The sequence below is a fragment of the Manacus vitellinus genome, unplaced genomic scaffold (genome assembly GCF_001715985.3).
Source record: "Manacus vitellinus isolate BGI_N305 unplaced genomic scaffold, ASM171598v3 scaffold_8_pilon, whole genome shotgun sequence".
Taxonomy (NCBI): Eukaryota; Metazoa; Chordata; class Aves; order Passeriformes; family Pipridae; genus Manacus; species Manacus vitellinus.
In genome coordinates, this window is record NW_021940864.1 from 11,990,819 (window position 1) to 12,017,316 (window position 26,498).

General features: G+C 35.6%; 1 protein-coding gene across 5 annotated transcripts in view; it reads left to right on the forward strand.

Annotated features, from left to right (window-relative positions):
- MTA3 (metastasis associated 1 family member 3) overlaps positions 1 to 26,498 on the forward strand; it is a 128,509-nt gene that overhangs the window by 17,120 nt on the left and 84,891 nt on the right. For all 5 annotated transcript variants that reach the window (XM_029965073.1, XM_029965072.1, XM_029965071.1 and 2 more), the window contains exons 4-6: positions 6,020 to 6,146; positions 19,416 to 19,479; positions 20,481 to 20,598. In XM_029965073.1, the coding sequence (XP_029820933.1) occupies positions 6,020 to 6,146; positions 19,416 to 19,479; positions 20,481 to 20,598 (309 nt within the window). The remainder of the gene's footprint in view (positions 1 to 6,019; positions 6,147 to 19,415; positions 19,480 to 20,480; positions 20,599 to 26,498) is intronic.

A 26,498-nucleotide genomic window follows, 5' to 3' on the forward strand; every position in this document is an offset into this window, starting at 1 on the left:
GCTCAGATCCATCCTTTAGATAGTAACATGCTATCTAAATTGCTTGTAATCCATGCAAACAGTGCTTTGGATTCCTTATCCTATCTGAAAGAAACAGGAAATATCAAACTGATGTTATATATTCAAACAGCCATCTGAACATTGTACTGAGAGATGTAATGTAAGTAAAGCTGATTCATTCGGCTTTGGGAAGTGGTTCCTCAGTCAAATTGATAGTGTAACCATGCATAGTCTAGCTCACAAAGTTGATTAAATGTCTTCACTGGAGCACTAGGGGGTTAACTCTCACAACTAAGTTAGAACAATGAAATGTAGCAAGAAGCCTGACGCAGATGAGCAAATTGGCAAACTGCTCACCTAAGAGAGCTCTTCATTCACAGTCTGAATAGAATTGTTCAGATGGTTAGACTTAATGTTTATATGTTGTACTCAATTTGGCAGTAAATAGATTTACTCCTCTCCCCCAAAATCTATTTTTATAATTCGTACTGCTGCAGCATCTAACTACCAAATGCGCACTTGATGTTTTTGCACAACCAACTAAGCTTAAAAGAGTCTAAAACAGCCACCTTTCCTTTGATGTGTGGTAAACTTGCTGCTCTTCAGCATTCTCAGCTTTTTATCTGTAGGTTTAAAAATATGTTGTTGATACCTATGATGTGTGTAGTTTTTGGGCTGAGTGTAAAAGAAAAAGGTATACAGGAAAGGAAAAAAAATTAGAATATTTTCTGAAAGTGAGGCTTAGTGGCATTTTTTGAACTTGAAATTCTGATCTAATACATTCTAATAAAATACCTTGTTAAAGGTATTTTAACAAACCTGGTGAAACTGCTGTAAACTCTACAGATGGGGTGTTGATTTAAATCTCTCCATCTAAGCTTGTATAAGCTGGATGCATCTAAGCTGAAGTATGGTTTCAGCATTGGAAGCAATTAAGTTTAAGACACAGAAAGTTAATGCACCATAGGTTTGCGTATTCTGCCATTTTAATTCAGTGTAAGTCCGTGCTGCTGTTGAAAGGAGTGGTTTTGGTTTTTTTGCATTACATCTTCCCAGATTGTCTCCTGTTCCTGCTTTTTTGTTTTGTGCCAGCACTAGCATTCTTGGTAGGCCTACCAAGCCAAGCAATTGGAATTGGTCTGGATTAAGGGAAAACCAGGTGAATAAAAAACTAATCGCGTGGCCTGAGTCAGAGGGTGGTAGTTAATGGTCCACACTGTGAGGAGTCCTGTGGGGATCTATATGAGAACCTGTCTTTATCAGTGACTGGAGCAGGCAGTGTGGTGCACTCTCATCATGTTTGCGGGCAGCACAACATGGGGAGGGGGGATGACCAGGTGATAGGCTACCTCAAGGGAATGGCTGGTATTCAGGGATTCCTAAAAGGCAGGAGGAGTGGTCCATCAAGAACATGAAGATATTCAGCAGGGACAAATGCCAAGTCTTGCACCTGGGAAGGAAAAGCTCTTGGCAGGTATATAGGGAACAGAGGGGCTTGGGGGAGCAGCTCTGCAGGAAAGGCCCTGAGGGTACTGGCAGACAGCAAATCCCTGGCAATGAAGGGAGTTGGCCAACAGCATCCTGGACTGTATCACCAGGCACATAGCCAGTAGATCAAGACAAGTGATTATCCCTGATTATTCAGCACTCCTTGCATTGCATCTAGGTTTTAGGTCCGCAATACAGGGAAGTTGATAAATTGCAGCACTTTCGGCAAAACCCACCATGATGGGCACTTGCCCTGCTAGGAGTGGCAACAGGAGTTGAGCTTGGGACTCCCAGTGCCTAAGGGGAGGTTATAGAGAAGATGGAATTGACTCTTGGCAGTGACTAAATTGAAACAGGAGCGATTCAGATTAGATATAAGGAAAAGTTCTTTCCCATGACTGGGTGCTGGAGAGGTTATGTGGTTTCTGTCTTCAGAGAATTTCAAGACCCAGCTGAATAAAATGCTGAGTAACCTGGGCTGATGTCACAGCTGAACCTACTTTGAGGAATAGTTTGTACTAGACCCCTTCCAGCCTGAATTACTCTGTGTTTCTATGATTCTTGGTTGAATTTCCAGATTCCAGTACTGTGGATTTGTGCTGTGGAATGATCCTGCTTGAGAAGGGAGGTTGGACCAGATGACTCGCTGTGGTCCCTTCCTGACTGATTTTGTGATTCAACCTGTAGCTGGAAAGAGCACTGTCAGCAATTTGGTGGCAGTAGAGGGAGAACTTCCTAGTTTCTTTAAACAGTGAAGATTTACACCTCCTTCCTGAAGATAGATAGTCTTCAGTGTTTAAAATAATCTCTTTTTTTTGTTGCAGTGGGCAAGGGGAGCACATGGTGGGTTATTTTGACTTATTAAAGGAAGAATAGTATGTCAGAGGAATTTACCTTATTTGCCAACTGATGGTTAACCATACGGTTGTTGAAGTTGCATTTAAACCTTTAAATGTCTTTCAGGATTTATTTTTTTTAAGTTATTTTAAAACAATTTTGTATTAAATAGGAGTATTGTATTTCTAGAGACTTACCCTCAGTTTATTTTCATTTAGTTGTAAAAATAAGCTGTTCTTTCTAGTGGCAAGCTTGAGTCATCACATAACTATAAACAGAGACACTATACAAAGTTTAGGTGGCATGGACAGTTGTCTCTTCTCACGGTCCCTAATATACCACCATTTTCTAGCAGCAAATTCCAGAAATTAAATGGAAGAGGAAAAAATCCCATGTTTTTAGAAGTGGCAATGCATATGTAAAATGAGTGAAGATTACACTTTCTTCCCAGTATCCATTGCTTGACTGAGTCAGTTAAGTCTTATTTATATCAGAGGGAAAAGAGAAAGTTTGCAGCACTGCCACTGAAAGTATCACTGGATGACTCTGGTTTTCAAGGTCAAATTAAGTATTTACAATTGATGTTAGAAAGCCAGTGTATAATAAATAGACTATAAGATTTTAATGGTCACTGGAGATGCCTGCTTTTGCTCTCTGTGATTTTTTCCTTTAAATAATGAAATATTTGTTGTAAACCAGGAAAAGTACTACAAAAAAGCATTATCTTAAAGGTAGCTCAAGTCCTAAAGTATATTGTGTCATTTTCAAAAACTGATTATACTCATCTTTGTAGTCATACCTAAGACTTTTAAAACATTATTCAACTGAACAATTTTAAATTGTTTTTTTTTCCTCTCTAGTTGTGGCATCAAGCAAATTCAGCTTTCTTAGTTCTTTGTGCTCTCCAGTTTTTCCTTTCCTGGTACAGATTTGTGTGACTGCTGGGACAAACTATTACTTGTTTTACTAAATGCTAATCCTACTGTTAGAGTTGTTTTTATATTATAATGCTAAAGAAGAAAGTTGTAAAATTATCCTGATGGTAAATTGTGTTGAGTGGATGGAACTGTTCTGTGTCCGGCCATGGTTTGTTCTACTTAGTACTGAGCTTGTCAGATCATCATGAGTAAAACATATGCTTTATTTCTAAAAATACAACAGAAAGAGTTATCTTGTTTCATGTTTAGGTTTGGAGTCTTTTAGGAGGTGGATGTAAGAGACATTCAGCTTTAGGCTCTTAAATTAACATTTTCAAGTCTTATGTAAGATTAGTGCAATAAATATGATTAAAGGGGTTTTTTATTTTTTTTTTATTTAAATTCTTACACTGAGGGAGATATTGATATGAGCATAGGTGTCTAAAGTCATTTTAAACTCTCTGGAATATCATCTCTGGATTCTTGCAACCACTTTAAACCAACCCATATTGTCCTGTGTTTTGTGCCTTACCTGCAGTCAGGTGTTTTCAAAATGTTGAGCTAATATGGTCCCAGACACTTGTGTTTGGATGCCTAAATTATTTAGAAAAACACTAAAATGAGGACAACCGGAAGAAATATTCATGCTTGCACTTTGAAATACAAATGTAGCTTGTAATGGTCACTTACTGTAATAAACAGTTATAGAAATTGATTGCAGGAAACATTGGTTTGGTTTAACCCCAACTGGCAACTAAACACAACTGTTCGCTCACTACTCCCGATGGGATGGGGAAGAGAACTGGGATTAGCAAACAAAGCAAAACAAGGAATTAATTCACCACTTCCCATGGGCAGGCAGGGGTTCAGCCATCTCCAGGACAGCTGGGCTTTATCACACATAAGGGTGACTTGGGAAGACAAAACATCATCACTCCAAATGTCCCCCCTTCCCTCTTCTTTCCCCTCCAGTGTTATATGAGCACGATGACATATGGGATATCGCTTTGGTCAGTTGGGGTCAGTTGTCCTGGCTGTGTCACTTCCCAATTCCTTGTGCCCCCTCAGCCTCATTGCTGGTGGGGTGGTATGAGGAGCAGAAGAGCCCTTGGCTCTGTGTAAGCCCTGCTCAGCAGTAACAAAAACATCTCTAGGTTATGAACACTGTTTTCAGCACAAGTCCAAAACACAACCCTATACTGCCACTGTGAAGAAAATTAACTCCATCCCAACCCAAACCAGTACAAACATAAACTTTTAACCTTAAATTCAATTTTTTTTATGTAATTACTTACCTTATTAAAAAAAATGCTTTGCCTTAGCATAGAATTTTTTTTGTTTGTTTTTAAGCTTTCTTTATCATCAGTATTGTAGATGCCAGAATAATTCTGAACTGAGTTATGGTCTGATATGAACCTGTGCATGTGTCAGGTGAGGCTATGGGCTGTCCATGAGACTTGGAGGATTATTATTTTCTATTTTGTTTTTCTTGTTCCATCTCTCCACAAAACATGCCAAGAAAAGGAGGGATGTGGGGGTGTCTACAGCAAGATAGACTTAAAGTAAATGGCACCGGGTTTGAAGAAGTTGGTTATATCAGGGTGTGTTGTTATATCACTTTTGTGGAAAGAACTATTAGAATTGAAATGAACTACACACAGGCATGATTAAAAAAATAGTAGTGTTGCATTTGGAGAGAACTGTGGTTGCCATGAGGATGCAGGCAGGCTTCATTTTGAAATAGTGTCTGTAGGTTGGTTGAAAAAATGGTTATTATTGGTAGAGCGGATGATGTCATCTGTTGTAGGTAGCTACATGAAATACTACCTCATTCTGGGGTTCTGTTGTTTAGTTTCTGAGAAGTATTTTGTAAAGTACACTTGGTTTTGCAGATGATGGATAATTTGCTAGGTAGAAAATTACCAAATCTTAGAGAAGTTATTAAAGGGTCTATGTTTTTGCACCCATTATTCAGAGACACTTTTTGCCCTTTCTGGAATGCTAGAGGAAGTACAGATTCAAGTTCCCCATGTCCAAAGAATCCACTAGGAAAGCAGATTTAAGCCACTGAGATCCCAGGGTAGCTGTTTTGAAGAGCCTGTCCTTGTTAGCAAGGCTCAAACATGTTAGCAAGCACTGTGAACATTGCTCTTTAACTCTCTACGTGACTCCTTCTAGTATCTGCTTTTATTTCTTCCTATCTTGCTTAAAATAGAAATAATTTTAAATCCTACTTAAACATGAAAATACAGTGCATTTGTTGTCAGTATCTAATAAGATTAACATAGTGGAAGACAGTAGGCTTTTTTCGTTTTCTTAGACTGTGATTTTGCAGTCTTAGACTGCAATTGTATTTAGTAAATTTCTGTTCATAGAAAGTATGCTTTTCCCGAGGACTTCTGTGTAAGTTTTAGTAATAATAATATTGGCAACAGAAAATGAAAACCAGAACTGGTCAACAAGCAAGAAAGAAAAAACAGATGAAAGAGGATGAAAAAAGAATGAGTAATATCAGGATTGTTTTTAAGCTATGTGAAAGACATCAATGCGTAGTACAGTAGGAGAGGAGCATAATTTTTAAAGAGTTAAAGTAGAAGTGTATAATTCAAAATACTTAATATTCTGTCATGTTACATAAACTGTAGTCTTGTTAAACTCATCTTTTCTTTTGAAATACTAAAGGAGGTTGCTAAGGGGTGGGGGGGATGTCAAGTGAAATGGCTGCAATGATGTTATGCAACAGAGTTAATTTCGACCTACGCTCTGCTTCTCTGCAGAAGAAGTTGAAGAAGAGTCTGAAACTACAATTGAGGTTGATTTGACTGATAAACAGAAGCATCAGTTGAAGCACAGAGAGCTTTTCCTTTCTCGCCAGTATGAATCCCTTCCGGCAACACATATCAGGTAAGAAGCAGTAGATACCATTTCTCTGCGTGTTCTGCTGGGATGGATTGCCTGCCAGTAGCCCACCTGCCTGAACACGTCAACCTTTGTCTTGCAAAAGGGTATAATTGATCTTACCTGAGTTGTGTCAGATTGTCCCGTGAACTGCTTTACAAGCACCTTTGGTTTTTCCTTCTGTTACTTGATGTTTGAGCCTTAGAAGAGACAAGAGTCTCAGAGCTCTGGCTTGTCAATTAGAGCAACAGTTGATAATTTGGTATAAAATCAGTCTGTAACTACTTTGGGAGAGTTCTTTTTTTAATCTGCTGGCCAAAGGAACTTTGACCATTTTGTCTGGCCAGGGAAATTGCAGATGGGTTTGGAAAGGAGGCAGTGGCTCAATGATCAGATCTGCACTTTAGGGCTGTACACACTTTAAAGTAAAATTACCTCAGCTTACTTCAGTAACTGTGAAGAAGTCATGATTCTTTGGCTAAATGTTGCAAAAGCATTTCAAGTATCATTTTAAATTGCCCTAATGCTAAAGTAGAAAGAAGCTTGCTAAAGCTCAAAAAGGATTTGTTGACTTGTATCTGTAACTGATGCAAATACTCACGTCATCTCTGATTTAGTAGTCAAGAAAAATTTTATTTTTTTTTTGTGTGTGTGTGTGTGTTCATATGGGGGGATAATGAACCTAGAAATGGAAAAGAGCACAGTGACAAGGGGGAGTGTAGCTAAGTGTAAAACAAGGTTTCTTACGTTGCATTCTGAAGGAATTTTCATTTTCTCATTCTATCCAACTCCCATCAGCTATTTCAGGCCATAAATGTCTATAAGCCACCAAAAAGAGGTATATATTATCCAGTAGGAGAAACACTTTATATGTATATATGTATTTTCTCTCTTATTGGCAGATGTGTTGCTTATCTCTCTCACTGACAACACGAAACCTGCAAGCTGGAAATTTTTGTCTTAATTTCCCATGCTTGATTCAGATACTTGTTCTGACTTTGAGAAAGTCGTTTAACTGTCAAATCTCTGCTGCTCCAACTATAGCATGGAGATAATAATCCTGTGCAGTTTCTTTTCCTTACTTTGACATTTAGATATTGAAATAAGGTATTCTCTTTGCAGAGGGAAGATTACACAGAAGAAGTATTGTAAAGGTCTTTTCACCTCACAACTCAGGGAGCAAATGCAATAGAGGTTCTCCAGCATATACTTCACAAAGAAGGCAAAAAACCATGTGAATTCATAGTACATGCTGCACAACACAGCAGGCAAATGCAGAGTGATGACTTGCATCTACTTTTCAGAACAGATGAATGTTGTAGGGCTGTACTGTCACGAGTTACTAAGACCTTTACCAGATGAATTCTGGAACAAGCTTGATGTAGACTAATGGTTTTTTAACAACCTTAACTCTGTTTTAAAAGGAAACAAGAAGGAAAATACGCTGCAAAGTATTTATTTAGCTTTTTAACTTACTAATGTTCACATTCTGTGATTCTCAGTAGTTTTCATATCTTTTATCAGTTAACTTTTCCAGTAAGTGTTGTAGAAATACTGTGAAGGTGGTACTCCTCTGTCTCCCATCAGTACACAAGAATATTCAAGGATGCAGATTTCGCAGCTTCTCTGTGAGCAGTTTGATGACTGTTGTGGTGAATTTTTTTTCCCAGTCATCGATTTGGGATTTCACTTATTGAAAGTCTGCTACCTTGTGTCCTATCACTGTGCTTCTCTGAAAGGAGCCTGGCTTCATCTTAGTTATCCATCTTTTTGTAATGGAACACAGCAGTAGAATTTCTCTTATACCTTAAGAGTGAACAAATCCAGTTTAATATTATCTGCAGACTTCTTAAAAGTGTATTCAGGTTATTAAAGATATCAAACTGTTGGTCCCGGGGTCAGAAACTTGGGGATGGCCCCAGTTGCCAGCTGGACTCAGTATTACTCATTACACTGAGGGTCCAGCTAGTTTTTTTCCAGCTTATTGTCTACTTACCTGGTCCATGTTTCCAGTCTGGTTAAAGGACACTGGAACACAATGCAGGCCTTACTGAAGTCAGGGTGGATGACATTCTCTGACTGTCACTGGGCTACGAAGCCAGTTGTCTCCATATAGAAAGCAAGCAGATACTTGTGCAGTAAAACTCTGCATAGCTCCATGTCGGGCCTTTGGTCTTGGCACCTGCAGTTTTAGCCCCTAGATAGGAACAATTGGATTTACAGGATAAAATAAATGGTGTAGTGTTATAGAGATTGGTGGTTGAAAATCAGTTCTCTCAAGAGTAAGAACACAAAAAAATCAGTCCCTTTGGAAGGAAGAGGGGAAAGCCAAAGGTGATTTTAAGAGAATGGAGGAGGGTTTTTGCAGCTACAGGTCTTGAAATTTTACTGACATCTTCAGCCAAGAAAAGAAACTGAGTTTGGTTGCCTTTGTGTTGCAATTTAGGGGAATAAAAGTATTTTACCTGGTATGGTTTTATTTAATTTTTACTAATACAGTTTTCCTGCTTTCATTTTGTCTTTCTTCTTTTCTTAACTTTGCTCTTTTTACATTTTTCAAACTGAATAGTAGAGGAAATTATACCTCTACCCCTCTAAAAAACTCTGTCACTGAGGTTACTTTTGTTCTAGTTCAGGATTACAAATACGGTGATGTCTCATTTATATATACCTGGTGCTATTACTTCACAGTTGAGTTACCTTGATGTTATTTTAGTAGGTTAGATTTCTTTGGTGTGTATGTCTAACTCTGAAGCTCTTTGGTCTGCAACTCTGAGCTTTGAATAATTCTGATGTAATTTGTTTGCTCTTGAATTACTGAAATACAGTTTCATTCCTTATTCTGATACTTTTTATTTTGCTATATACATTATATGTAACTCTTTTGATATGTAATTTGTTTTGTTAGAAATACTGGGACTTCTCAGACTTCATCTTGTTTCCCCTTTACATTAGGTGTCACTATGCCATTTCAGTACCTTTAGGGAATGGCATTAGTTTTGGCATAGAAGAAAAATCCAGATTTAGAAAATAATTAGAAGCAGGGAGTGTAGTAGCAATTAAAACATGGCAATGCTGCCTTGTGGACAGTGTTCTTGCCATGGAATGTGTTTAAGAAAGTGCAATTGTGTAGACCGGTGCAGCACTGTTCTGGAGTCATGGTGTGGGGTAGAGTACAAGCTGATGTACTGGTTTGGGGATCAAAGACAGCGTTTGTTACCTTGGTGCCTACTTGTCAAGTTATAAGTGAAACTGTTGCCTCTCCTGTCTGCTCAAATGCGTGAGGTCAGTTAACACCCCTCCAGTGGATTATCTCCTTCCTTCCTAATCCCTGCATGTTACAGATGCAGTTTTGCCAGGCTCTGTAATCCCCATATGTCCTTGTAACAGTTATACTGCCAGCCAGACTCACTGAGCCACTCTCCTTCACTAATGTCATGCCGTGAATGCTCCCAGGATTTGTGCAGGTGGCTCCTATAAGCAATGCCAGTCCCAGAGAGGGGCTGAGTTGAACCAATGCTGTGTACTTTAACTTGGCATTTCAGAGATTAGAGCATTACCAAGTACAGCATTTTGGAAAGGCATGAGAAGGCACTGGGGGGGAAAATGGTGAAAGTTGTCAGAAAGTTGAAATTGTTTGCCAGTGTTGTAAAATTCATCATAAAACTTAGCACATGGTAAAAAATGGGTCCTTTGTATAAAAATCTGCAAATGGTTATCTTGTTGGAGATTCACTGAGTTATCTGACTTCTGACATGGGCTTTAAATTTACTTTTCATTCTTAAGCTCTCAAGAGTTAAAAGATGTTAAACATGTTTAGATTGTTATGAAAGATTTACATTAACTTCTGAGATCCTTTGTAACTGCTCTTAAATTTAATACTTATATGAGTTGTGTAGAAGAATTTATTTATCCATCAGAGTTCATCTTACCATTTTCAGTATCTTTGCTTAGTTCTTGTTTGCTAATAACTGTGTTTCAGTCTTGGGGTTGTGGGTTTTTTTATGTTGGTTAATTATTATTATTTTTATTATAATACTTTTAGGTGTTTGGAAAGCATACATAGTCCAAACATTCTCAGATATCATAATAAAATCAGGCGATCTTTTGGGCTGCTTTATACTGCAAGAACAATCCCCACCCACCTAAAAATTTAAAAAAATATATTTCTTTTTGAATTTATGCAAAATAAAAAGGCTCATATACAGCTTATTTGACTAAAGTCAAAACAGCTTGAGAATGGAGAAGAGTTTCAGGCTGATGGCCATTTGTAAACAGGAAAGAGGATTTCAAATATAATTATTATTATATAATTATATTTGGTTGCTCTTATATTGGTAATTTGGTTGATACAATTGTCTGGGTTTTTGTTAGGGTTGAAGAATAAGCTACTAGTTTGTCAAATGCCTTTCTAAGTTACGTTGGGGGTTACAAATATTTATCTTAAGGAAATAAAAATTAAATTTGCTAAATTTAATTTACTGAATTACTTCTTTCAACAACATTTCTGGTAAGTTAGAATATAGGCTTTTAAGAGTCCTATCCTGGGACCAAAAAGAGTGGTATTGTAATGACCTCTTCCATTGTTCTTTTATCTGATTCAGGCCACACAATTATGTGCAGGGACTATTGATGTGATCCTAAGTGTTTGTTCTTGCATTAAATTGTATGTTGCAGAGAGAAGTCCATGCTTGGTTGAAAAATTTTCAAGTGGTGGATAATTTACCATAATCTTTAAAGTTTTATCAGTTGCTAATTATGTGTGTTTGCACCACTCTGCTTTTTCTTTTTTCTTCTTAGAGACTGTTTGCACTGAGTACTTTCTTGCTTTTCTTGGACACAATGCTGAAATTCTTGCTGAGCTTGATTTCTGGACTCAACATGGCTGCATATGATACCTGTGCATTATGTGGATGTTTGTCATTATGGGGATTGTTCAAATAACTAGTAAATCTACACCCTAATATTTAATGGGGGATTTTTATTCAAATTGCCCTTGCATGGACTAAGTATCTCTTACACTCCTAGAGGATTATATTTGTTGCTTGACACAAGCAGCAAATTCAAATTTTCTATATACCTATGACCTTTAATTCAGAAAAACTTTGACCTTTGATCCTTTATTTAAAAAACTAACAAACAAAAGACAAAAAAACCAAAAAAGAAACCTCCAAACTATCTTAAGATGCTCTTGGCATGGTTTATTACTTCTGTTCCAACACAGAAAGGACTTCATGAGCCCTTTAAAGATTGTGATTGCATAAGGTAATTTTATTAAAAGCCAATTAATATGATTGTGGAGAATGTGAATATTGTTTCAGAATACCTGTGCATATGTGACACTAGAGAGTATCCAAATAGTCTGATCATGAGAAGAGTTTTAATTTTTATTAAGAAATTTGGAGCCTCTGCATATTCTTACATGTAAGAATAAAAAAAAGTGGACTTAAACTTTCATAGTATCAAGCTATAAGAATCTTTGTTTCCCTCTTTTGACATTATTGTGATCTGTAATGCAGTCTAGAACATAGTGTCTGGCTTTTTTTGTTTTGGTTGGTTGGTGATTTTTTTTTTTTTGGGTGTGTTTTATTTTGGGGCTTCTGGGTTTTTTTGATTGTTAAATAATACCCTTGCTCCTGAGTAGATTAAAGTAACTTTGATGGGCACCACTTTGTAGACATCTCAAAAAAGCAGCATGAGAACGTGTAGTTCTTAAGAACATGCTGTGCTTACAAACTGTAAGAGTGCGATGCTTTTTAAATGTGTTGTAAATGACTCAGTTTTATCATGCAGCTTTCTTTTTTGCTGTTCTTTCTTCTTTGTGATCTCATCAGGACTCACTAATATTGATACCTCAAACTACTAAGGTATAGAGAAGTAGTTTTTTTCTGAATGTGGGATTCCTTTACTAAAACACAACAAATGATCCGAAGCTCAAGACAGATAGGTCAGATGAGCCTTATAAGCCTGATTTATTTTTTGGCATAAATCAGACTGGATAAGGAGTGAATTTGCTTGGCATAGACATGTGCTTACCTGATCATTTGGATTGTTGAGCAAAGTCTTCTTCCATTCTGCATTGAGTTTGTTTGGGGCACAGGGACTTTTGAAGCATATCTGACTTTTTTTTCCTTTTTTTTTTTCTTTTCCAACAGAATTAGAAATAGTCTGACAGGAACTAAGATGAAAATTCAGTCTAGACCAGAATCCTATTTTCAGATGTGGTCAACAATCAGTACTAGTAACAGTGTAAGAAAAAGTGTATTTATTGGTGGAAGACTGTTACTTAAATACCTGAAAATCAGTATATATTTCCCTGTGCAAAGCAAGAGCGATTCATAAGATGCAAAAGTTTTAAGTTCAGTTGCACGGAGTGATTTGCATTGGTTCTGACCTGGAGGACCTTCCAATGGACTCGATGATCTTAAAGATCTTTTCCAAGCTGAATGGTTTCCTGATTGTATGAAAAATCATTCTTAACCAGCCTTCTCTGTTTTTGTTCAATTTATATGCATTAGCGCTGCTGTGCTAAAATGTAACATTTTTACTTTTTAACATGAATTAATCCCTAAAGAAAAAATATCAATTACATGAGTTTCCTACAATAGTGTATAGAAGGTACACATATACAGTTATGCTTGTTTTGAGATGTTGAAATATGTAGTTTTACTGTGCCCACGCCAAGAAAATATTTACCTTTTAATTACTTTTCAATCCATGTCAGTTGTGCACAATTTCTCCAAGAGACTGTCTGTAAATCCTACCAATTTGGAGTGCTCAAAATCAGTACTCCAGCTCTAATCAAGATTAAAACTCTGAATTTTTTGACTAAAACCCACATGTATTGTAAAAACCCTGGGCCATCTGTATGATCTCTGCATGTGTTTAGATGCCAGGCATTTACTAGTTCATTTAGATGTGCATAAAACAATTTGCTGTTCATTCTGGTTTTAGTTTTATTTGATCCGAGAGTGTGTTAATCAGGTAATATCAAGTTTATTGGTTTATCTTGTGGCCACAGATACACAATCTTGTACTCTTTAGGAGATTGGTATCATTTTGTCAGACACAGATCCCAGTAGCAGTCACCAATCAGATGGTTTCTGTTAGTTGTTTTTTTTTCCTCATGTTTGAAATGGCCCTGTAAATGAACAGAGGCAATTAAGTATGAATCAATACAGTGCAAATATTTTTTGTCAATTCTAGATATTGATTGAATATTTGAAACGTCAAACCGTAGTTAAGGATCTGTTGCAGATTTAAATCACTCTGACGATGCTGTTATTTTCTTATGTGTTATGCAATAGCTTGCTCCCCAGTTGTTAATCTCTTTGTTATCTTGAGAACTCGAAATTTGCTATAAAGACATTGGTATATGTCTGTTGGCATCATTTTGTGCCCCTTACACTGTGTTCCAAAGTAAAATACACAAATACTCTTAGTACTGGCTTCCCATAACTGGGGAATCAATTCAATATAATTAGTGGAAGCTCTTTGGACTCCACAGTTCCTACTCTGTTGTTTGGTGATCGTCATTGCACTTTAGTCTGCTTGTAAGGGATCAAGACTTGGCTAAAAGCGGGTGTTTGATTGGAAATCTTTAAAACACTTTCTCATTTAAGACAGTTCATGAAAACCTTTGTTATTGAAGGTAACTATCTCCTCCTTTACTCAATATCTGTACCTTTTGTTATGCCTCTTTTTGCTTCATGCTGAATATGGGAAAGGTTGCTTCCAAGTTCTACTCCTGCATGTGCTTCTTTCTGTCCCTCTTCTGTATGCATCTTCTTTTTAGTTTAATCTCTGATTGTCACAGAAGTAACAGCATATGCTAAAATCAAATCAGATTTTTCTCACAAACATAATATTTCCTAATATTCTTTCCTGGTATTTTATTTTCAGACTGTCTAGTTAGTGACTCATGCTTCTGTGTTCCAAATCTCAGCTGAGAGACTAACATTTCTTGGTGCAGATCATCAAGATACAATTGTATATCTGTACAAAATTACCCAACGTAATTCTGTCATTCAGGAGGGCAATTAATTGTTATTTCCAAGTCTGTAGGGGCATGCTTGCATATGTTTTTTTCTTTCTTCCGCTTGTGTCTGAACAACCAGTGCGTATCAAGTTTCACTGACTTGGTGGGAACCCAGAGCAATGAGTTCTGAGAATTCTTGTACTGCATCAGTGTCATTCAGGCTGCGTCTACATTCCAGTAGGAGACTTGCATGGCATAATACTGTTCCCATGACATTGCCTTTTCTAGTCCTAGCACTTGTACTGGTTGACAAGCAGTAAGTGTTATGTTTCTTTCTGTAATTTTTTTTTTGCCTGCCTCCTGTTCCAAAAAATCTAAGATTTATATGTTGCGAGCTGTCTTACTCATCTGATGAAAACATAAAGAAATAGTCTGCAAGAACAACAGAACAGCAATTGTAGACGTTTCCACTGGTTTAAAAGTTAGGGCTGTGCTGAAACAGACAGGGACTTCAAAAGATGAAACAGTTGCTGTTATTTTGAGTAATTTTGATAGTTTTAAACTACAGGTGTTTGCATCAGCTTTTTAAAAATTTGGTAAAGACTTTAATCTGTATTTCTGATTACTTTAAGGAAAAACTCATTGCAGAACAATTACCCAGACAGTGCAAAAAAGAAATCATTTAAGTGTATTTTCTGGACAGTTTGGTGCTTTGCTCTAGGTTATTTAAACAGACTATATTGAAATCTTTTCATAACATTGTCTTGTATAATAGCCTTGGTACAACTATTTTCATGCTACTTAAATTCTTGAGCTGGTTATCTTCATCTTTTATCTTCATTGGAACAGATTAGTAAGACCAGTCTTGTACTTCTCTGTTCTAAATATTGATTGTTGTCACAGTCTTTTCTGAAATATGTTCCTACATGTTTTTCATTTCTCTATTGGATCTCACTGAAATGTGGCACATTTTTGTCTTTAGTTTTCAAGGTTTATTAGGTCCTATCTCTGCTTACTCTCCTTGAAATCTCTCCTTCAGGACTCGCATACTAAATGACATCTCACATGGAGTGTTGGTTTCCATTAACTCCTTATTGAATTGCCCAAGAAAGTGTTACCTATGAGGGTCTCACAAAGCTGCCAATTACTTTTTAGAATTTATTTTTATTCTCCTTTTCTTTGTTCCACAGTAAACAGCTCCTCCTGCCCTCCATGAAAAATAGTCCCTAAAACATGGAGGGGGATTGGAAATAAATCCTTATGTTCACTGCACTGAGACTTCTATCTACCACAATGATCAGAATGTCTTACCATTTCCTTATAATCTTCATGTTAGCGTCTCTGTGCTTTGCAGTTTTGGTTGTGGATGATTTGTATTTTGGTTTTGAGACTGTGTGGTCCTGACTTTCTTTCCAAGGCTTTTGAAGAAATCCTTTCCTACAAAATCATTAAGGCACTTTTTCCAAAGTCAATTTTTTGGGGAGAATGTGTGGTCTCATTTACATGGAGCAGAAGGGCTTCCCTGTGGTATGGAAGTACATTGTAGGCACGGAGAAATAGCTTATCAGGCATCCCTTAGCTCATGGCTGTAAATGTTCAGGAATTGTCAACCCATGGTTGGTGTCACCTGAAACAGACAAAAAAAAATTGACAAGCAGACAAGAGCTCCAAACAAATAAGAGTGAAGGAAGGTGTAGCATATGAAAAGAGCTTTCACATGATTCATGTTTTAAAGAAATAAGGTATGAGTTGTGGATCTGGTTACGAGGACAGGAGAAGCAACTGAATCCTGAGTGGTTTGTAGGATAGAGGCTGGTAATACCATGAGCATATATATAGGCAAGCTTTGTTGTTGCCTTTTATTAGTGCAAGACCTCTAAATTACTTTTTTGTTGCTGGCTGATTTAATAATATTAAATCAACCAGCAACAGTTTTATTGGCATTGTTGTCAGCTCAATGGAATAACTTTTTTTTTGTGACCAGTTTAAATATGAAGTACATCTAAGAGCAGAAAGAATCCTGAAGGCACAACTTAGTCTCATCAGAATTAAATTGTAAGTGAAAACATACAAGCTAACTTATTTCTGTTGTTTACTGTTATTTGTGCATTGCTGAGGTTGCTGAAATTTTCCCTCAACATTCATACAAGATAAATTTTGCCTAAATCTGTAGGAAGTAAAAAATTTTCTGAATATTTTTAATTTGAGAAAGAGGTCAAAACCAGACATGTCATCTTAACATCACTGAGACCTTCTGATGCTATTTACTAGTAATTCATTCAGATGATACCAGTTAAGTCAAGAATGCTGCTTGGTGGAGGAATACAGCTTAAAGCAGAGAATCAGTCGCATAAGAGGAAGGTTTCTTATGTGAAAAAACAGTAGACAGCTCTCCACTTACAGGGTTTTTTTTTGGGTGTTTTTTTTTTTTATTTCTCAAATGCTGCATAATTTAATATTTCAGACAGAAGACTCCAATAGAACAGTGAAACTATGGCATTGTGCACTACCAGTCTAAATAATACTCAAATCTTTCAGAAATCCTACTGTTTTTGCAAAAAGAGTATAATTTTATTTTGCTGTGTAACTGATTTTATAATCAGTTATAATTACATTCTCTTTCATTTGTTTTCATAGGTAGCTAGCTCCCCCTTTCTTTTCTCTGTCTAGTTTAGAACAGTCAGATTTTATCCTGTTACATTGATTATTTATTTAATATAGCTCCATCTGTCCCAGTTATCTGTGATTGTTTAAAAACATTATTAAATGAAGTTCCAGAACACTGTGAGGAGGAAAATATTTTATATTTAAATGTGGAGAAGCTCTGGGTTTTCAAATGTATGCCTTAGAGAAATAACTCCCAAGTCCTGTTGTAATGTGGTTTAAATGACGTTAACTTTTTCTCCAGGGCATTTTGATTATTAGTATTGGAAGAAAGGGTGAAAAGTGCAGTGATGGTTGGAGAATATTAAGGGACATCACTGCAAATCGATATTCACTTAAGTAATTTCCTCAGCATCCATGATTGAGAGATGCTGGAGACAATATAATGAACTGGATGCTTGGTTCAATCCAGTAGACCATTTACAACTAGACAGATAAGATTTTCCTCTGATTGGGGGGGAAAAAAGAGAGGAGATATATAAACATATTCATTATTCATTTTGTAAAGATTCCAAAGCATTTGTATTAAGTATTGCCGGTTTCTACATTATAGAAACTGGTAACTTCTATAGAAACTGGTAACTTCAAAATTAGAAAAAAGTTCTGTAATTTACCTCTTTTCAAATGTGGGAGATTTTGGTGGTTGGTTTGTTTTTGTTTTAATGTGGTATCTACTACTGTATGTCTAGTGTTATCTTTATTGAGACTCTAGTCTCTGCATGTGAGAGGTCATATACGCATACAAAATGTTATCTCTGTGTGACTCCAGCCATGACATGGTTAATATGCTGTTCAAAGAAATGTAGCATCAAGTAGAAATTCACTCCCTTAAAGAACATGCTGGGGGGATTAAGCTCATCTCTTAATGAAATAAAATGAATTTTTTAGGTTACCAGCAACAAAGTCTGAGGTCAGTCAATAAAATGCTCCTGCAGTTGTGATGGCAGTGAAGCACTGAATGCTTCTGCAGTAGTTAGAGTTAAATAAGGGTAGGCTGTATTGAAGAGAGAGTATTCTGGAGGTGTATGGAATAGAAGCAGACTGGAAAGGTAAACTCCTCTTTAACCTTTTGCTCTAAAAAAGACACCAACAAAATATTAAAATTAAAGTTGGCAAACTGACTTCATGGTACAACATACAATTAATTTTTAGAAGCGAATGTTCTGGAACTATCAAGGCCAAAAGTTTCAAAGAAACCTTCAAAGACCTGGTGGAGTATAGAAAAGGTTTCCTACTACAGGAGTCTTTTCCTTTGCTCTTGTGTATTGTGCTCAGATTTTTCTTGCTCATCTTTCCACCATTTCTCTTTGGTGGTGTGGTTCTTCTGACAGGTATGACAACGAAGAGAAATTCAGGAGGTTATGTACTGCAGTCTTCATATGTGGATTAACTCCCTTTCTCATGATGTGCAGTGGCAATGAGTAAAACATTAACTGGGTATCTTTGCCTAATGATCAGCCCTTGGCCATTGGCGTTCAGTATTTCTGGTTGACTTTAGCAGTTGGCATCCACTGACAAGAACAGACAGGTTTTTACAATACCTTCTTTGGTGTTATCTTAAAATCAAAAAGATCTCTGCAAACAATTATTCCTTCTATATTTGTATGCTGGTCTGTTCCATGACAGAAGAAGATGGGAGATGAGTGTTCTGGGCAGAGGTCCTATAGCCATATGTGTGATGCCACTGGAACCTCCTGGTAAATACCAATTAAACTGAAGGTTAGGTGCATGAAATACAAGGTGCTGTATATAAAGGGTAATAAGTATATATTATAATTATATATATATAATGGTAGTTTGGTTGTAAATGATAACATAAAAATGCCAGTTGCTAACAAGGTGATTCAGCACACTTAACATTTTTCATCCACATCCATGTGTGTTTCTTTAAAATACCATTTGTTAAAAATAATTCTGCAGATTATTTGCAGAGAAGATGGAGACAGAGGAATTAGAGGCCAAGGCAATGTTGGGGGAGAAGGAGATGAGAAAGGGGTGGGGGTAATGGGGTCAAACTCCCATTGCTTTAGCTACAGGTGTTGCACATGGGCAGGTCTGTACTGCTACTGAGTAACAGGAGCCTGCACAGAAATGTAGTCATCAGCATTTTAATGGGGTCATAGAAGAAATCAATAGAATTCCACGATTCATTATCAGAAACAATTCCATTCTAAAGAGAAAAGCACTTTATTTTTACAGGACACTGGTAAAACCTTATATTCTTTCTAGTTTGGGTTATTTGTTTTCAAATTAGGCACTGAACTTATGGGACTTAAGTCACTTTGAGGTGATGTTTCATTGATGAAGACCTCTTTATTAATTGAATGTGTATTTACTGTTTACCATAGTACCTCTTCACCTTCTTTGCTTCTCCACTGCTGAAACTATTTCCCAGTTTGGTGGAATTCCAATGTATTTGAATGTGGGTCAGTACAACCATTTAGTCAGTTGTTTTGCTGTTTATTTTGGTATTTTTAAAGTATGACAGTGTTCATTTTTATATTTTATAATATTTTTATATTTTTAGTGTAATAGTTTGAAGTATATCTAGATCGTTTTCTTGTAAATAACTTTTTCCTTAATAAAAATTTGAACTTTTTACAAAGTAACCATTCTTCCTTATGTTTGTGTAGGGGAAAATGCAGTGTTGCACTTCTGAATGAGACAGAATCTGTGCTGTCATACCTGGAGAAAGAGGTAATATAAGATTTCTATTTGGGTAAATATTGTAATGGGTTTGGTCTTTTACAGCTGTATTTTTAACAAATGGGCAATCAGTACTTTGAAAATCTTTTCTTGAAGGATAGGTTAGAAAAATTATGTTGTTGAAAACACTGATTTAAAAAAAATTATTGGATAAAATCTTAATTGACACTCTGAAAAGATGTGTTTGTATTTAGAAAATAATTAATTTGAAGTAATTTGTGTGGTATCTTACAGAAGAAAAATATACAGATGTTTTCCTGTAGCAGATACTTAAGGGAGAATGCACATGGCTTTTTTTTTTCTTTTTAATACTTGGAAAGTATTTCCTCAACTTTCATTTCCTGTGGAAAGTACTTAGGATGCCTAGCTTTACCAGAAGGGAAGAAAATACCTCAAGAATTTGAAAGATAATTGCAAAATATAGTGCAAAATGCCTTCAGAATAAACATATTTTTCTTTGGAGTGTCTTGATATAACATCAGGCAGACAGTGGTTTTAAACTGAAATTAGGATGTCTTTATTTTTCAATTTCTACACCAAAACCACTGATAATTGGTAAAAATGTTTCTGAAAACCGGACTTGCACTGTACTTTAGGTACTGTACCAGATTTGCCAATACCTATTTTTATGTCTGAGAAGGTTTACACAGTGTTTAATGGGTTTGGAGACTAATTTATCATGCAAAGTCAATATAGTAGAGATACTTATGAGTGGAAACATGTTAAATTCAGAAAGAAGTTAACATTTTTTTTCCATTGATATGTTTTTGTGTATGAATCTTTTCATTATTGCTCAGTTCTGAAATAAGTCCCAGCAAAGGCAGAAGCTTCAATTACCCTTTTAAAAGCACTCATGAAACATCTGTGTTATGTAAAAATGGGATTTATGTACCAAACCTGGGTTCTGTAAAGTGTGCAAATTTCCAAAAGGAAATATTAAAACCCCAGTTTTAAAGAGTATTATGCTGTTGCAAATGTATCTTCTTTTTTAGGATACTTTTTTTTATTCGCTGGTATATGATCCATCACTGAAAACACTTTTAGCAGACAAGGGAGAAATCAGAGTGGGGCCTAGATATCAAGCAGATGTGCCAGACATGCTTGCAGAAGGTAAATACAAGATCTTTGATTAGTGAAAAAAGTAAAAATCCTTGTCTTGCAATATTGCTCATGCTGACTCTTGAACTAAACTAGTACATAGAGGCACAGAAAGTAAAATGGTAGGTCTGAGAAAATTCATGAATATTGCTAGATACCAGAAAGAAAGAAAGAAGGAAAGGGTAATTGAGTAGCTGTTGAAAAGACAATGTCCATTTCCAGTTTGTGCATAATGCAGTTTAGGCATTTGATATTGTTTATTTAATTGCATGGTCTACTTAGTTCTTTAATATAGGCTGCACAGAGAGAAGATGTTGAGGACCAAACCATTTTATTTAATAATAACACAGTTGTGAAATAAGTGAAAAATAAATTTCTTCTCTTCCTTTTTAAACAGACTATGCATAGAGGATATTTCTTCATGTCTTCTTATTTTAAAATACTATCTTTAATCAAAGCATCTTGTCTGTTTTGTAGCATGTTTGAAACAAATGTTTCTAGCCTTGGCATAGCTTTAAAATCGCTGATGATTTTTAAATTTTATATTATTTATTTATAATCCAGCACTACTACCTGTGCCTTAGTATTTTGCTACATGGGAACTATTATTTTAAACAAAATTTCAAGTACAATATTTATTTAGTGTCTGGATGACATTAAAGAACCATGAGCACCTGTGTCTTATGTCTGCAGTTATATTTACTTAGTAAATTTTAAAATGAGTTGGTTTCATCAGTGTAATTCCCACTCTATATTGAGTGCTAACAAAAGAAAAAAGTTTCCTCAGAAGTATCCAGATGTAGATACTATTTTCAAGAATCTCGGTATTTATTCTTTAATGAGAAAAGATTATGTGAGAAGAGTATCACTTGCAATAAGTCCAAGGAGTTCTGAATACATATATTTGTAACCTTAAATGTGTTTTCCATTCATTGTGGGCTGCTTTTTTTGCTGTATACTTTTTTTATTAAAAACAAGGCATTATTTCCAATTTCTACAGAGCTTATTTAATAAACATATAAAACAAGATAATTTTTATAAAACAAGAAGAATTTGATTTCTGGCAAATGGCAGATTATTTTACAATGAATGGTCTCTAGTAGATCACCTGCATTATTATTTTGACTTTTAATAACCAGAAATAAACTATAAGAAGTCATTTCCAGATTTGTTTATAAGGTGTACAAACTTGTTTCAGAACAAGTTTATGAATAGAATATGATACACTGCTATTCTTGCAAATATTCTTGTAAAATGTACCTCTCATAAAGAAAAAAATATTTATGTAGACATTCATATACTCAAGAGGAAAGCTTGCCAGAGGACTAAAAGAAAAGGACTATCTCAATGTGTGTATCAAGTAACCAGGAAGTACTGATGTGATTCCGAAGTAATTGGTTGAACTGTAGGGTTTTCAGGATTAGCTGGGGTTGTCTGCCAGGAAGGAAGTCTTTTCCTACTGAGTTCTGCTTACTTAAATTACTAAAGAAACAGCCTAATTATGAAATAGTGAATATTACATATAAAGTAAATGTTTTTTCTGTTGAAATTTTAGTTATTTGATTTTTTTCCTAAAGTTAAATTTCATATTTATTAAAAGTGAATGACTAAGTTCTTTTGGAGCTTAACATTCTGTGTTAAATACTTAATTTAGTTAAATGAGTAGATCATCTCTCTTACATCATGAACACACGATTTCACTATGTTACTGTCTTCTTTTTCTCACACCCTGTTAATCCCCAAAATGCAATAAGTGATGCAGTTTTCTTGCTGTCTTTAGAAGGAAATAATAATCCATCAAAGTTTAAAAACACCAAGCCCACAAATCAAGGATCTGTTGGTACACAGAGCACTGGAGCGGTTTAGCTGGATTAATCTGCAGTTATTTCAAGTGGATGGTGGAAAAAAGGATTTGGTTTTAGGAGGATAAAAATGTCTGAATTCTGGTAGTTTTGACTGATTGTTATCTAAGTGTTTCCATAGCCCTCTGACCTCCAGGGAAAAACAAAAGATGATTCAGCTGTTGCTGTTTCTTTATGTAAGCTGATGACCTGGAAGCTAATCCATTCACTGTCGTCTTTTCATTCATGAAAACAAATCTAAATGATTTTTTAAACTAATAGAGTCAAATAATTATATTTAGATTTTATGGGATTTTGTGAAGATTTTGAATCTTTATGTAGATTTTTCAGCCTGTACTGTTAAAAGTGGATAATGAGCTGTATCTCCAAATTTTTATGCTATAATGTATGACTCTTTAAAATGAAAAGTTAGACCAATCACCTTATATCAAAAGAAAGAATTTAGACAACTTCAAGTCAATTAGGAAAAATCAGGTTTTATATCATCTAATGATAGTATAGTATAATAAAAGAGAAGACACTGCTAAACTTATTCACATATAAAATTTGTCCTCTAATGTAAAGGAAGAATAACTTTTTGAAGGTTATTGATAGGCATATTTTATGTTTACAGAAAATCCCCAAATCCATTTAAAAAAAATTAGAAAAACGGAAGATTCACACACCATCAGTTGTTATATTTTCAAAGTTACTGACATATAAATCCAATTCAAATGACTGAAGACATGCCAATTCTGCCAGTTCAGATTCCAGAAGACCAGTCACAACAGGGCTGAAAAATAAAAAAAGAGTCCTGGAACCGCTAAGTTATATTGATGTAAATACATTGATGTATTCTAATAGATTCAAAATTCAAATTGCTTGCACTTTTTCCATACCATGATAACTTATGTTCTGTATGAACGGACTACTGGTTTTTTGGTGATGGTGGGGTTTTCTTAGTGTTTACTGGAGAAATATATGCATTTTTTTTGTAGGAATAGATTTTTTTTTTTCCCATGCATTGATGTTATCATTTTTGTGTTATTGAGTAAAATGTTCTCCAAAACCGGGTGTTTAGGCTTTGGATAATGCAGCATACCTTTTTCCCCCTGCCCCATGGGTATATTGGATAACTTTATATTTATCTTTAATTTTTGAAATGAAAAGAACTTTCATTTACTTTCAAAAGACAAAAAGTTTTATTAAAATCAATATGCATAATAAGATATTCCAGATTCAACTGTTTTTCCACTTTAGAGATATATTGAATCATAAGTCCTTTACACAATTGCAGTAAACAAGTTGAGCAAAGTTAAAATTTGGTTCAAAATGCATATGCTTTGTATTTCTTTGCCCCTTTTGTTTGTAATGGTTTAGCTAAATCACCTAGATCACACATTTAGTGAAGACTGTAACTTTGGAGAGAGACTAGACCAGATTGCTTTGAGGAGTCTCTTACCACTTTTGTTATCAACATCCTTGGGAATAAAACGTGGGAGTAAAAGTTGTCAGATTTGAATGATGTTATGGTTGTGTGAAACCATTCCTTCCCTCCAGTGCCAAGTGTTCCAGTTTGTCGAGACTCTAGTTTGAAGATTGAGTTTTTAGTTTCTTTTAATACACTAGAGTACAGGAGACTGTGTTCTACAGCATTGACTTAGATTTTACCTAGTAGGATACTGAAGAAGGTCCTTTCTTTGTTTTAAAAACACTTTCTTCAGTGGCTTATTCTGTGGATGTATCAGTTTATTTTCAAATCTGTTACCCCACACTGGAGACATTCTCCTCATCTGTGCAAAGCAAGAATAAAAAGGTTTATCTCTGAGAACCAAAAACATGAATTTGGACAAAGAGTATCTTGTTTCAAGCATCTCTACAGTACAGGAGCAAGGTACCCAGTTCTCTGCATGTGATGGCCAGAAGCTGCTGTCTAGTGCATGCACCTACTGTATTTGAACAACAGTCTAAAATGTGTGACTAAGTTCAACAAACAAAACTGAAAACCCCAAATGAGCAAGAAAAAAAAACCTATAGAGTTTTGCTTTGGGCAAGTAATTCTTACCATTGTTATTTGGTTACAGGGCATACTTTTATAAATTGTTCTGAATATGATCAAATTCTTGTCACCTTTAACAGCTTTTATTTAATCCTCTTTTGTGTACAGGGAAATTCCACCAAGACAAATCAGTTTAGATACGTGGTAGACTTTTATGTAAGATTGATTTTTTTTTTTTTTCCTTGTCTCGCAACTTTAAAATCCAAATGTTTTTAAATTCTGGCATTTCAACCAGTATGGCTCAGCAGTGGAACTACTGATGCAGTGACAGGTTGTCTTACATGGTTCTCTAACAAGCAGAGAATGACAGAGAAAAGTACTGGCATAGCATTAGGGATGTCATTTAGCAAGTAGGATAATGCTTAAGAATGGGAGTAAGTGGGAATTTTTTGCTCTGCAGGATTTCGAATAATGCATAATTGTTTCTGTCATATGCCTGCACTGGTCTTTCTGCCTCCTGCATGCTATCGTAGGCCTAATTGTAGTTGTCACAAAATGTCAATGCGCTTACACAAAGTAAAATGCATGGCAGCTTAGCTAAACAAATACAGCCAAAGTAGTGTTGCAGACAGGGAAGCCAATTGCTTACAGTAATCTCAGTAATTTCTTAAGTAATGCTTACTTTCATTTATTCAGAGGGTTGTAGAGAGGCTGCAACAAAGGCAAAAAAGGCGAATAATTGTTTCTCTGTCAAAACTCTATTAAAACTTCTGCAGCAGAAGACATTTTCTAAATAAACCTAACAAAAAACTTTATGTTGCCTGCTTTGTTGTCATGATATGGAAGTCTAGTGAAACTATTTGCAGTAATACTCTGGCTAAAAATACCCCAACCAAACAAAAGAAGTACTAAATTGTATTTTCAAGAAAACTAATACAATTTATAGTAACTATTTTCTATTTTTTAAAATAAAAATATTAATTGTATTTCATCAGAATAAATTTTCTGATGTTACATTTGCTTTGTGAAGCAATAATGAATGAACCATTTGTGTTCCAGGATTTCGTAGAACAGTCCTGTTAGGCAATATAACATGGTTAAGTGTTGAAATCATCATTTTCAAGAAAACTTAGCCCACCACTATAGGAACAACCATGCTGAATCATACCAACTTCTGTCTATCCATGCAGAAGATCTTGCCTCTTGTTATTTCTTAGTTTTCTTAAAACTTATTTAAAGCCTATTGGAGACCCAATAGGCTGTCACCTTGAGCTTCTTTATGTATCTCTTTGATCTTTTTGAAGAACTTTAGTAATTATGTGAAGTGTGATTTTTCTTTTTAAAAGGCCTGCTGATCTGTCCCTACTAATTTGGCTAGTGTAGCTGTGAGCCTTGACAATGCTTAGCTGTCCACATTCCCTCCTTCACACCCCTAGGTATAAGACAAATGGATTAGAGTTCATGTGACACTGTTACTAATTGCTGTATCCCTGAGATCCTATAGAAATTTTGAGAAGATGCTTGTCCAAACTCAAGTAACTTGTTACTGTTCGTATTGTATAATTGTTCTTTGACCTCTCCTACAGATGCTTCATTTTAAGGTAGATGTTTTAGCTCTTCATGAAGCATGTGAACACCTGCAGTTTTGTGCAGTCATCGTAAATGCAGAAAACCAATTCGATTTCTCTTCCACCTTGAATTTCTCTTGCTTCCTTTTTTAACAGATTACATTGTCAAGGTCTTGGAACTTTAGGTAGTTTATCGACCTTTTAATTCTTTTGATGGTCTGAGAAGATTTTAGTCATTTGAATGTTCTCTGAAATTTGGATAATGTTGTAGCAAATAGGAGAATGAAAGTAGAGTGACAAGAAAAAAAAATTAACCCCACATCTGCTAATGTGTCTGACTCACAAAGACTATTTTTCCTTTGTGGTATGAGATGCCAATAATTTTTTCTGAGCTGAAGGGAAAATTATAGCATATGAGGGTACTTTTATTCATATATTTCATAAATGTATGAAATTTATTTGGGTATGAAGGAGCTGAGAGGAGCAGCTCTGTGGGAAAGGCCC